This window comes from Neolamprologus brichardi, chromosome 22 (genome assembly GCF_056152115.1).
Source record: "Neolamprologus brichardi isolate AB-2024 chromosome 22, ASM5615211v1, whole genome shotgun sequence".
NCBI classification, from domain to species: Eukaryota; Metazoa; Chordata; class Actinopteri; order Cichliformes; family Cichlidae; genus Neolamprologus; species Neolamprologus brichardi.
Window position 1 is genome coordinate 17208892 of NC_142124.1, and position 13228 is coordinate 17222119.

General features: G+C 43.0%; 1 protein-coding gene across 6 annotated transcripts in view; it reads left to right on the forward strand.

Moving 5' to 3' along the window:
• The window catches only part of ripor2 (RHO family interacting cell polarization regulator 2), a 67566-nt gene that overhangs the window by 16315 nt on the left and 38023 nt on the right, over window positions 1-13228 (forward strand). Inside the window, exon 1 of one of the 6 annotated variants that reach the window (XM_087835062.1) lies at window positions 592-776. The exons of 3 other annotated variants lie outside the window; for them this stretch is intronic. In XM_087835062.1, coding sequence (XP_087691188.1) covers window positions 683-776 — 94 coding nt within the window. In that variant the 5' untranslated portion in view covers window positions 592-682. Of the gene's footprint in view, window positions 1-591; window positions 777-4402; window positions 4720-13228 lie in introns of those variants that run through there. 2 more of the 6 variants (XM_035906552.2, XM_006787856.2) reach the window with 2 other exon arrangements.

The following is a 13228-nucleotide window of genomic DNA, read 5'->3' on the forward strand; positions in this document are numbered from 1 at the left end:
CCCTAATGATAGTCTATACACAGAGGGGTTTTTTTTGTGCAGTAAACTGAACCAGTTCTGAGGTTTATGAGTGTTGCTGATTGTTCCAATCAACCGGAATTGAAAACTAGCCACAGAACATGTTTGATGTACTGAGAAATGGATTTGAAACAAAGACTGAAACAGATTTCACAACACAAAGCTTGAGTTTCCCTTTTATATAACTTGCAAAGAGCAGAAGCTTCATTAATGTTGTGAGTTACACTCGTGGTTACCTATTAAACCTGTGCATTGTTTGGGCAGCAGTAAAAGCAGCTGCATATTTAGAGCACATAAATAAATAGCAAATAATAAAGCGTGGTTTTAATGAAAGTAGAGCTGCTGATGTCGTAATGTGTGTTGGATTCAGAGGAGAAAAATTCAACAATGATTCGACCTAAACGAGGCAAGTAATCTGAGCATAGGCAGCACTCAGCCTTTCAGTCACACACACATCATCATCAGCTGTGCCTGTACATCCTTTAGCCTTGACCTCCTGGCCCTCCAGTCATGTGGTCTTTTGAAATCATCGTGGCTTTAGCAGTCAGACGCCGTTAAGCAGAGATGAGGGAATATGGAAAAAGGATCAAGAAAAGAGTAAAATGTAAAATAAAAAAGTTTGAATGAAGTAGAGTCTGAGCTACAGAGAGAGACAGGAGTTTCAATGCTGCACTACAGGCCGAGCAGGAGACTGAAGGTGGTGAACAGCAGCAGTGGTGGAGGTTGGTATGGAAGGAAAGGAGCTGTGCTGCTGGGAGGTCAGTGGACGTTCTTCCATTCATAGTTTGTGTATATGAAAGGGTGTGTAGGTTTATGTGAACAGGGTATGCACCCACGTACGCTTGGCAGCTAGACCCACACAGAAACAAGGTTTTAAAGTCAAAGAAGTCAGGAGACGCTGGCAGCCACCATAAAAGTGTGGAACAAGTATGTTTTAAGTGCAGTTTAAATCGGGGAGGGACTGACAGAGCTGGAGCACACCAGAGAAGGAAGGAGAAAGGAAAAAGCACTTCTTTTTTTAAACCTTGATTGAGGGCGTTATGTAACTGTTCCAGCTCATTTGTTTGCTTGTCTGCCTGTTTGTTAGCAAGATGACTCATTAAGTTCTGGACAGGTGCGCACGAGCATTTTACCTGAGGTGTTTTGCTTGGCAGAACTTAGAAGGGACAAACTTTTTAGAGCAAGTTGATTCATTAGCAATATAGGATAATATATTGGACAAAAATTGATTCACATCCAGATTTTCCTTGGTTGTGTAACTTAATTCGTGCATGTGGAGGAAATCTTTAGCCTTAGTTTAGGTATGCAGGCTTTTTTTAAAAATATATTGCTAGATGTGTGGTTTTGTTTGTATGTAACTGGTCTGCCTGGTCTATATGTTGTTCTCTTTGTGGTGTGCATGTACATGGAGGTAAATATAGCCGCCGGTCCGGGGCTGTTGATGACAGCCATAATTACAGGCTGGGCTGTCCAACAGCTGAGAGGAAGAGAGAGAGAGAGTGTGTGTGTTAGTGCTAATCGAGGAGCTCATGGAAACCAACTCTCTGGCTCTACTGGACCTGAGATTTAACAGCAAAATGCACAACACAAAGTGAGAGCAAATAAAAATGTACTTGCTGAAAAGATGATTAAAAAAAATAGGGATGAACCGCTCGGCCACAGCTAGTGTGAAAGACGAAGGCTGAGTAATGATCGTGTTTGAGGTGAGTGGCTGCATTTATCTGGCAGGCTCAGGTGGGGAAAGTTCGCTGACAGCAGAACATATGGAGCTGCTAATGAGGAAGAGACGCCTTAGGGTGATCAAAACAATTCAGAAAGTTAGCATTATGTCGTTAAGCCAAATGGTGGCTTTATGGCTTCCCTTCAGACATAAACACTTTAAATCATCATCTGATTTTTCGCAAGAAATACAATAAGGACATTTCCTCCAAGTCGTTCCTCTAAACCTTTATCTGTCTTTCATTCATCCCTCCTCTCTGTCTGTATCTGTCATCATCGTTATGCAGCCTAATGGCCGGCGTATGCATTTCCCATCAAGTAGAAATTAAATCAAGAATGACTTTGACGATTTGAGTCACTTTGTCAGCTCACTTTACAGATTCACAGTCATCTCATTTCTTCTGTGTTTCCCTAAAGCTAAGTTACATTCGTGTCATGTCGAAATCACGCTCCACGAAAGCTGTCCGTAAAGTCGATCGCTCAACAGGCTTTGATTTATGACTAAGCTAGCCTACTTCTATCAGATTATGAGTTCCGTGGATTTCTCTGCCTTTTTATCGATGTTTTAACAAGGAACTAATACACTCGGTGAATCACAGCTGAGCAGTCTGTGGTCACAAGTGAAAGGGTTCCCCTTCCTGCTGTAGCTACTGCAGGACGCTGGTGAAATCAGCGATCCTTTCAGTTTAAAATTCTGCTCATAAAGATTGATTTGGGCATGTGTTACACTTTAGTGCACACTTATCCAGGAAAGGATTAAAGGACAGCAAACCCAGCTTTCCCTCCAATGCACTGTACAGCTGGCCGATCAGCAGTCCTGAAGACGGAAAGATGTGTTTTAAAGGTGTTTGTAACAATGTTTAACCACCTTATGCATCTCTGTAGCCTCTTCTTGATTCTTTTGGACCTTGTGCCACTTATATCTGATCACAGCTTCTCACCCTAAAGAGCACCTTTGGCCTTTTTTTTAAGAAAAGACAATAATTTAACACAAAATTAAAGAAACTGACCAATTTCCAACCTGCGTGAAAACCTCATGAACCCACCCTCTAAGATTAATCATATCGGTGAGTCGTTTTAAAAGTCCCTCTCTCTACTAAAAACCAAGCTGATGGATTAAAAGGGACAAGCCATTTTCTGCTCCCTTTGCTTCTTGGAAGGGTGAGCTGAATTGGATTTGTATGGACTCAGCGGAACAATGTATCCACTTATGGAGGGCAATTATGTTGGCAGGAGCACTTCACGACGAGTCGCTCTTTATAAGTCGTGCCACAGAAATGTATTTTCCCTCAGCCTCAAATAGCAGCACCTGTGCTTCATGCTGTTTGTAGCTTCTAAAGATGGAGGCGTTTGTCTTCTTCATGATTCCCTCGCATGTAATTCGGTTAGTTTGCAGCTTGCTTTCCAAGGAAAAGACCTCCCAGCAAACCCCTATTGAGGCAAACAGGCTGACGAGGTAATTTGGAATAATCTGTTGGTGCTAAGATGTACATTCACGGGTAATTATATAATCAGTCGTACAACCTGACAATAAGAGAAATGAAACAGCGAGGCACTGGTGAAATGTTGCAGAATGAGGCATGAAATTATTTTAATTCCTTAAAGCTATGAAAGCTTCCTAAACATGATCCCACTGCTGTCCAGAGCGCACGCACATGGAGATAATTCATAATCTAACTCAGGGGTAGGCAACTCCAGGCCTCGAGTGCCGGTGTCCTGGAGGTTTTCGATGTGTCCATGATCCATCACAGCTGATTTATAGGGCTAAATGACTCCTCAGCATTTCTTGAAGTTCTCCAGAGGCCTGGTAATGAACTAATCATTTGATTCAAGTGTGTTAACCCAGGGTGGGATCTAGAACCTGCAGGACACCGGCACTCGAGGCCTGGAGTTGCCTACCCCTGATCCTACTCAATACATTGTTCTATATTTTCTCTAATGTGAGTGTGCATGAACGCATCCCTAATGGTGAATGGTTTATGAAGTGCAGATCATAGCTGATAAACCTTTACAAACAGCATGTTTATGAAAGTCTTTCCTTTTAATTGCACATCATTAGCTTGGCACATATTTATAACACATTTATATATAGAAATAACAAATTGTCATTTGGACTATTTATAGATCAAAATAAAAGAGAGACACTCCAAATACTCCAAATAAATGTTTCCTATTGGCTCTCAGTCTCCGCTTATTATCTGTGCCAAGTTTTTATTATCTACACTGTACACAGCAGATAAAACAGGGCAGCTTCACAGCATGCTGAGACGTCAACCAATGCGCGTACAGTGCAGTAACCCTGTTTGATGTCTGTATGAGTGTTAGCTTGTAGATTATAGCCAATAAAAAGCACCAAAAGAGGTCTGCAAAATTATGCAATAATATGATCTCAGCTGATATTGGCCACCCTTTGCAGGGTTATCAAGGTGAGATATTAAATAACAGAAGTATTCAGTCTTTGAAACTATCGATAATACAGCTCGTTCATTTTCGGAGATGGAGACAAAGGGAGAGACGCGTAAATGAATGCACGTACGGGCACCCCCACCGCCACACGATGGAGTTGGGGGTCATTCTTCAGCCGTGGTTGGGGTACAGAAAAGATCGACCCCGCCCTCCCCATGACATCCTCCGCCTCTGATTGGCCGCCGCTGTTCAGGAGGAGCGCTGCAAACACAAACTGGAATGTGTGAGTGGGCTCAGTGTTTGCTCTGGACGGAGCCGCGACGACTGTTCGTTGAGGTGGGGGGGTGAAAAATAAAGCGACGATCATCCATCACTCATCCCGGCAGCTGGTCCGTCTCTCTGGGAATGAGATTTTCTGAGCTGTCACTGAATCGGTGCTAAAATCCTCCGCGCAGAAAGCGAAAAATCACTTTTGTGTTTTTTTTTATATATATTTTTCTTACGCATGGATGGAGAGGCGCAGGTAGACGGTCGGAGACGCCGCTGAGGAGCCGCTGTCGTGAAGTTTTTCCAGAGGTGGGTTGAAGCATTGTTCGGTGCTACTTGACAAAGGGTTAAACCGGGAACAAAATAGGCTCGTGGTTTGGTGCGCTCATTCAGGGGAACTCCTCTTTCCCCACTGTGGAGGAAGGCTGATTCCCCGGGGCACTGGGTTAGTGGATCAAGGCGACGCGTGAATTGATTTCACCGAGGATGGAGCTTAGTGGAGGATAAACGTACGGACGCCTATAATAATTTCATTTTCAACCCCTTACATAAATCTCTTAGATCACATGATTAAACTTATAGAATAATAATTTGTTTTGGGGGCTTCACGCTTTTCTGAAAATAAACAACTTCAGAAAATTGAACTCCGACACTGTACAACGGAGAGTATTTTAGCCTCGAACATGTGCGTGTGCGGCTCTTTGTGTCATGTGTCACTCTGTTCTTCTGACAGATGATCCGCTGTGATCAGTGTTGACTGGAAGCATGCAAACTAGGTTTAAAATTGTATTATCGCAGCATCCACACGTGTTGGGACTCAGTGCAAGTGAAAGGCGAGAATCGGGCCAGTGATTTTTACAAATGCATCTCCGGGTTTGTTGGGGATGAGGCAGGGTCAAAGGGCATCCATTGTCCACTGAAACCACCCACGGTGGATCTTCCAGCTGAACCAGAGCAGATAAACAGAGCAGCAGCAGTGCTGAGGAGGAACTGTCTGTGAAGTGAGCCCTGACTGTTCTGTCAGAAGACATTGCCAGTAGTTAGCAGGTTTCTACCTGCCAGATTGCTGCTTCCTGGGCCCTCTAACCCAGAGGGATGCATGAATTTCCTCGAATTTTAAAAATCTAGCCCTGTTTAAAGGCTTTCCAACTGAGCTGACCTTATCTCTTCAGCTGCGTGTCCTCCAAGTTGATCAAAAGGTTCTTCAGGCAATCAGAAGTCTTCAGTTCAAAGCCATCTCCAGCACACATATAAATAACAACAAAACAACATGAAAATCGTCTGCCTATAAAACCACGCAGACGTCCATCCTGGCTGCTCATGCCGTTTCTGAGGAATAGGGCTTTCTGTTTTTTTCAGGGCTAAATGCTCTTTCAGTGCAGCGCCAGGCTGACTTTGATATGGTTAAGTGGAAGTGCTTTGCTTCGCTGCCAGGCTGTTTGGGCCGTGGTTAAGCTGTTTGAAGGGGGCTGGAGACGAGGGGTAGGGTGTTTGTGCCAAGCTGAGATGGGCTGCGGGGATGCAGGACCAGCGTCTGTTCCCAGACTCTCACACATGCTCCCCCCCTCACCTTCTCTCCACTTTACCACAACCAGCTTTTCATTCCCCGCATCTGCTGCCTCAACCGTCCCTCCTTTTTCTCCCCCTCTCTCTCTCCAGCTTTCACTTTCTGAGTCTCACACATGCAGGGGCAAGCACACCCACATGCACTCATTTCCTTCTCTTTCTCTCCAAATGCCTCATTAAAGGAATTATGACTGTGTGGTTTGGAGGAAATTCAGAGGCTCTGTCATTTTGTTGGGTTTTCCCCTCAACTACCAAAACACAACACTGCAGCGTTGGTGTCAACTAAGTGGGACAGCTGCCAGTTTCACAAAGCCCAGAGATTTGTTAGATGTCACTCTTCTTTAAATCTGACCAGAAGTTCAAAACCCAAAGATATTCAGTTCACTATCAGATAAAACAAGGAAGTATGTTTATGGTTTTGAAGCCGTTTCCAAAGAAAGTTTGGCATTGTTGCATGGAAAAAAATCTAACCATTTCAAGTTAGTGTCGATCATCAACATTATTTTTTATTGAGCAGCAGCCCTCTAACACCATTTCAAAAATCGAAACCAAGCCCAAACTCTTGGCAAAGTTTTTAATTTAATTGCTGTTAATTTTAGTAAACTATAATTATCTTGTCAACTTATCAAACCATTCAAATAAGGTGTTGAAGTTTTGTTTGTAGTGCTACAGAGAATATTTCTTTGTGATGGTTTTTTTGTATCGTTATGAAGATATTAAAGAAATATTAGTCATAAAAACCAGTAAATCTGATAATAGGTTGTATTTCAAAACCAAAAGAGAGCTAGTTTACTACATAGACTGTATATAGATGATGTAACTAACATGACATCACCCATTTGTTTGGAAATACTGTTTTGAAGCTTCAATTTTGAAAATTTGGACAACTCAAACTTGTATGTGTTTGTTTGTTTGTTTGTTTGTTTGTTTGTTTCTTTTTATGAGTGTCTGTAAGTGAATGAGAGGCTAAACCTGGCAAGTTATCAGCAACCACTAGCTAGCTGGGCTAACAAAGTCTGCATGTTACTTACTGTGATCTAAAATAAGAAGTTAGTTTTCACTCAGACAACAGCAAACACAGGCTACCCTAAGCATCCACGTTCTGGATAATGCCAAACTTTAACCTTTATGCAGTAAAAAATAGTCACCCCTGTACAGTTATTAACAAAAGTGATCATTCAAGTGGTCATTTAAGGAACTACACGTTTCGGCACTTGTTCATTGGCTTCTTTTTCAGCTCTGGGATCACTTTCATACTTCAGGGCTAAAAGCAAATCTTCTTTAAGTGTGTGAATGTGTGTGTGAATGGGTGGATGACTGGTTGTGTAAAGCGCTTTGGGGTCCTTAGGTACTAGTAAAAAAGCGCTATACAAATACAGGCCATTTACCATTTAAATCAACGTATTGGTCACTACGCTGATTTTTCTACCATGGTGTGACCTCACTGACCGCCTCATGTAGATACTTCAACAGAAGCGCATTATGAAGGTTATGCAAATGCCAAAACAAGAGAAGCATGACCTGGTAGTCCATTGTGAACACAGTAAGTATTTTAGTGCTTTTAAGTCTATCAGCGTCTCACACATGGCGCACTTGACCTTTTTCTTCCTAAGTACACCCACTTGTACTTCTCAGGAATATTGCTTGCTACTGTGCGTGTGTGTGTGTGTGTGTGTGTGTGGGTGCTTGTATTCACTGCATGCACCTACATATGTTTTTCCATCTGTGCGCATATATGTGGTTTTTTGGGGAAAACGAAGGCCTTGCATTCTTACAGGAGGAGTGCCTCCTTGAAGTTTTCACAGCTGATAGTTATTTTTTAAGGACCGTAGGCTGCAGAAAGTTAAAGCTCTCCACATCCCAGTGGAATGAAATGAATCCAATTGGAGTCTTTTGACACTCCGAACGCTCTGAAGAAGTTTGATATTTAGGACGACTTGAAGAATAAAGTCTCAAAACTCCTGCTGAGTTCATCCTGACTTCCATTTTTAACCTGCGTCTGGGAAGCTGCTGTGATACAAACCGTGACTTGCAAGAGGCAGATTTTTTTTTTTGGTCCTTTGATGAAACTTGAATGCTCCCTGTGGAGAAAATGGGTCATTCTGATCACTGGTATACTGTAGATGACAGTTGTTTTCAGAACACATCCAGTCTAATGTTATTTTAGTAACAGAGTCTCATTGTAACTTTCCAAAGTTTAGCAGAAATGTCTGTTTGTGTAAAGAGCTTCATCACATGCTGAGCTAACTGAGATAAACCTCCATTTAGGATGTGGAGTGAGATAAAGCTGCCAGCTGTAAGTCAGAGGTTATCTCAGGATGATAGTCTTATTAGGCTGTTGCAACATGCCTGGCTTTACAATCACTGCCCCCTCAGGGGGGGTGTGTGGGAGGTTTTTCATGTTAGCTGGGAACTCTGGTGTCAAGAAGGTGGGTCATAAGCTGTTACACTGGGGTTAAGTGGTATGTGGAGGGAGTGGAGGGTTGACTGAGGCAGAGGGAAGGGATCAGCTGGAAGGAATGAGGAGTGGTGGAGGGTGATGGTATCTTCAGGGAAGGTGGGGTGGGGGGGGGGGGTCAGATGAGATAAGAGAGGAACTTTAAGTTGGAGAGGAAGAGTCACTACTGGAGGTCACTTTGATGGTGGTTACACCACGATTAGCAGATACTTTTTTTTTGAAAAGTCGCGAGAAAGTCGCTCGGTTATTGATGTCGTATAGCTTTATGTTTATATTTACAATTTCATTTTTGACTAATTATTTATTTTGCAGAACTTAAATTCTCACCAGCCTCAGCTGTACGTCCTGCCAGATCAAACATCGTGAGGTAATGATGCCTCAAATGCCACTGACGTCTGGGTCACTCCTTGACAGCTTTGATGGGTGTCCATCTAGGAAGGCAGAGCTTGTTTAGAAGAATTTCATGTACCACAAGGTGGAATTGTACTTTCACTTTAAAATGGACCTGCTATACTTTTTCTTTCTTCTGTCATATAAAAGGATGGGTGTCCTTAAGGTTTTGATGGTACTAGTGCTCGGTAGTGTTGGGCGGATTGATCCAAATATTGATTGTATTGATACCAAGTTGGTATCGGTATCAGATTGATACTAGCCTGGTGAGATCGATTTTTTACTTTAGGTTCCGCTCTTGTTTGCAGTGCTGTGGTTTCGGCAAAGACTAAACAGCCAGGTCACCGGAATCGCCGCTCCTGTGTCAGCGCAGAGCAGGCACACACCCCCCTCTTGTGTTTAGATGTTGCCGTCACGTGACGTGACTTAGACGCACAAAGCATACAAACAAGCAAGTTGCTCGCTCAGGTTCATCAGCACAGAGAAAATGCAACAGAAGAATGGCAAAGAGAAAGAGTAGCGCCCTGTGAATGTGGGATTTGTAGAAAGCTTGTCAGGTATAGTGGAAACACTACCAATTTATATAAACATTAAAATAAAACATATAAAATTATTTATGGAAAAGTATTGGTATCAGCGATACTGGCCCATATTTACTTGGTATCGTATCGATACCAAAATATGCAGTATTGCACACCACTACTTATCAGTAGTAAGAAATTAAGAAATTCTTAATTCCTCCAATACCAAACACCATAAATGGGGGTTAATACTTCTACCCCGGGGTCCATTTAATTCCGCTTTTCACAACCATAGATGACTTTAAGAAAATCTGACCACAGAGCCGCATTAGTTTGATTTAAAGCACAAGAGGATGATTGTTGGGCACCGTGACGGTCTGGAAGCTCATACAAATATGGAATATAACATCAATATAGTAAAACCTTAATCTTGTGTAGCTTTTAGTCAACTGTATTAAAAGCAGACATGCTGCATTAACTTTTTTATATAAATAATACGATCAGCGTTCATCGGTTTGTGTCTGATGGGAGTTTGAGGTGGACACCACGGCCCCTCTGACAGTCTGCTTCATTACAGCGACTCAGTTTTTGCTTCCTGTGACCATTTTCAGTCACAGTGTCACAGCAGCGTTTGTCTTTTCTTTCACTCTGCTTCACTCGTCCCTCTAAGAGAGACACTGAAACCAGTGCTGGCTTATTAATGAGCGGAGCTACAATAAGATTAGCCTATAGAATCGCTACAGAGGACTGAGCTGCCTAAAGACACATCAGAGCTTTTTAGGCCAGTGTTGGGAACAGTGCGGCTTAAACACAATGACTGTGGATAATAGTGCCGAAGCGCCAACGTGTTATATCCCATTAAAGTCACAACACACACAAACACACAGGCTTGTGTGTACTTTTCTTTGTATGTTTTTGTTTTTGTTTTTCTTCTGACTGCACAAGTAAGAAGTGGTGATGTATGAAAGATGGAAAACCGGAACAATTATGTGCCGCTAATGGACCTAATAAGTGTCCAGCTCTGTGTGTGTGCGTGTGTGTGTGTGGGGCGGGGGGCATCAATCACGCTGAGTGCTTGCTCGGCATCCCTTTGGGTTTTCCATCTATATTATTGTGTTTTTCTATCAGTTTCCCTCCATCCCTCCTTTCTCTGGCACTTTCTCCACCCTCCTTCTCCACATCTATTTACCCCCCCTGTCCTTTCTGTGCCCTCCTGCATAGATGCAGATGAGGAATTTATGGTAGGTTGTTTGAACCCATCCTCATCCCCTCCTCCTGTTGTTTCTGAGCAGATCAGCTTGGCATGTGTGTGTCTGTCTGAGGTGTTCCCCATTAATCATCCCCCACATCTGCGTTACTGTTCTGTGAGGTGTGCACCACATGCTGCATGCTCTGCACGAGACGTCATGGGAGATCCATGATATCAGACACACTGGCACACACACACACACACCTCTGGCCGCAGCAGTTGGTAGTAGCAGCGTTATGATTGTCATAAGCGTTTTAGCGTCCTAAGCTGATAATCTGTCTGTTTTGGTGTTTGATGTGCTTCCTCTGCAGCAGTCCAGCAGCTGGATGACACTCTGTTGGTTCACGTCTGTGTGTGTGTCGTGATCTTTTCATGTCTGGGTCTTTATTTTGACAGCATGACAACATGAGGCTAACAGATTGGTGGCACATCCGGTGCCAGCAGTCCTGACAGTTTTCTTCATAGTTACTGGTAGAAAGTCGTGCACGAGCTGTCAGCGTTTCTGGGCTACCAGGGTGATGAATCTCTCAGCTGCACTTGTCTTCTCTGCCTCCTGCCTCCAGTCTTTGCTCATTGGTGTGCTATCTCGCACTCTTTTTTTTTCCCCACATGCGTGTGATTACATCTCGTCACAGACATCTTTGCAACTTAAGGCATCCTGAAGTGGGCGTTCCCATTACTCAGCTGCTTGAGAGCATCTGTGACACACAGCTGTGCGGTGACAGATGACTTAAGAAGGTGGAGAAGGGGTTGGAGTGTGTAACTCCTTCGTCCTGAGGGGAATCGTTGTAGGGTTGACTGAAACCTGCTACTCAAAATACGTTCAGTGTGGTAATGATGTTTTTTGACATTACAACAGCTGAGAATGCAGTTATCTTTGAACTGATAGCTAAAAATCTATTCAGCATTTTAGGAGAACTGAACTCCACACATGGGGAGGATAGCTATGGTTTTAGGAAGAAAACCAGGCTGGAAGCTGAGGGAAATCAAGTTGGATTATGGGAATTGTGGGATCTGATAATCCTGTGGATGTAAGAAAATATTGGTATTACATACAATATCTTTGTTTTCTCTGCAATATATATTAGGAGATTTTTTAACTCTTTCTGCAATAGGACAGGAAAACGTGCTGCAAATGGCCTCTGGGTGCATTCAAGCATAGGCTCTGCATTAGCTTTATCCATGTGGCTCACCTGCTCTACCCAGTGAGCTAAAGCAGCGCTCCTGCTTTTAGTTTACTTAAAATCATGACTTGATTTATTGATTTAAAAAATCAATCAGCCTTCAGAGTGTTTCATCTATGCTCATGATTCAGTCTTTCAGACTGCGATTGTTGCAACTCTTGCTCAGGAGGTTCAGCAGGTTGTCCTCCAGTCTGGCGACTGATCCTCGGCTCCTCCGCTCTGCATGTCTAAGTAGTGTAAAAGTTCTTTAAGTGGTCAGTGGCACCATTTACCATCAATAAATAATCAGCAGCTGAGAAAGTTCAGAGAGTTTTTCCTTCCCTTGTAAATGTTTTGCCTTCTAACTGCGTTGGCTAAAGTGCTAACGTATCAAAGACATAGAATTCGGCGTATTCAGGTGCAGCATCTTTTAGCTGTTGACCTTTAGCGCACGCGCTCACCTCTCTCCTGCTCATCCTCTGCTTCAGGCTGCAGATAAAAGCTGCCGCACTATAATAAAAAGAAATCATAAAATAAATGTCAGTAATCCGTACAGGAGATCAAGGCTGGACCAGATGTGGGCTTTGTGAAACATCTGTGCGTGGAGAGGCTTGGGTGTGAGCAGGTGAGCGAGTTCATGCGATGCCTGGTGCGATGGATGGTGATGCAGCGTCTCTGCTGCCTGTCTGTAGCATCTGCAGCACCATCCACGCGCTTCTCTGTGAGCGTCTGAGTCATCTTTTCGCTTTTGTTGTCATACAGCGACTCTCTGAGCTACACCCAGTACCAAAACTTTAACACGTCACACATCAGCACATAAACGGACCCATGTATTATAGTGTTCACTGGTTGTAAAAGCTGCCCTGCTCCTTACTGAATCTTATTTATAAGCAGTGCAGAAATCTCCACGTTAACTTGAAGTATCCAACTGTGAAATAACACTTTAGAGGGAAAGGAAAGTTCTCCTCTTCAGTGTGTTTCTCCACCAGAGAAAGTTGCTTTCAGGGACATGATGTTCTTTTTCTGTCATTTTCCATTAGCCTTTTTTTAAAAAAAAAAAATCCCGCACAGTGTGTTTTTTCTCTTTCATTCAGCCGCTGGGTAAATTTTTGTGTCGTTAACATTATAGTAATGGCTAACTCAAGGCAACAGGAGGAATGAATGGAACAGAAATCCACCATGACTTCTGTTTGTGAAATACACCCACAGATTTGAATGCATTGCTGGTAAGAGAGAGAGAGGGAGAGTATGGGCATATGGTTGTATTATGAAACAAATATAGCCAGAAAGCATGTGCTTTATGGATGTAGGTCATGTTTTGCTTGTTTTCTTAGAGAAAATGTGGTCAGATGTTGCATAAATTGCTTTTTTCTCCTAAGCAATATATACCCTATTAAACATTAAGCAGTGATAACTCGGGTCAGCAGGCCTGATCTCGGCCCGTTGTTAGTAATAAGTCCAGAGAAATGTT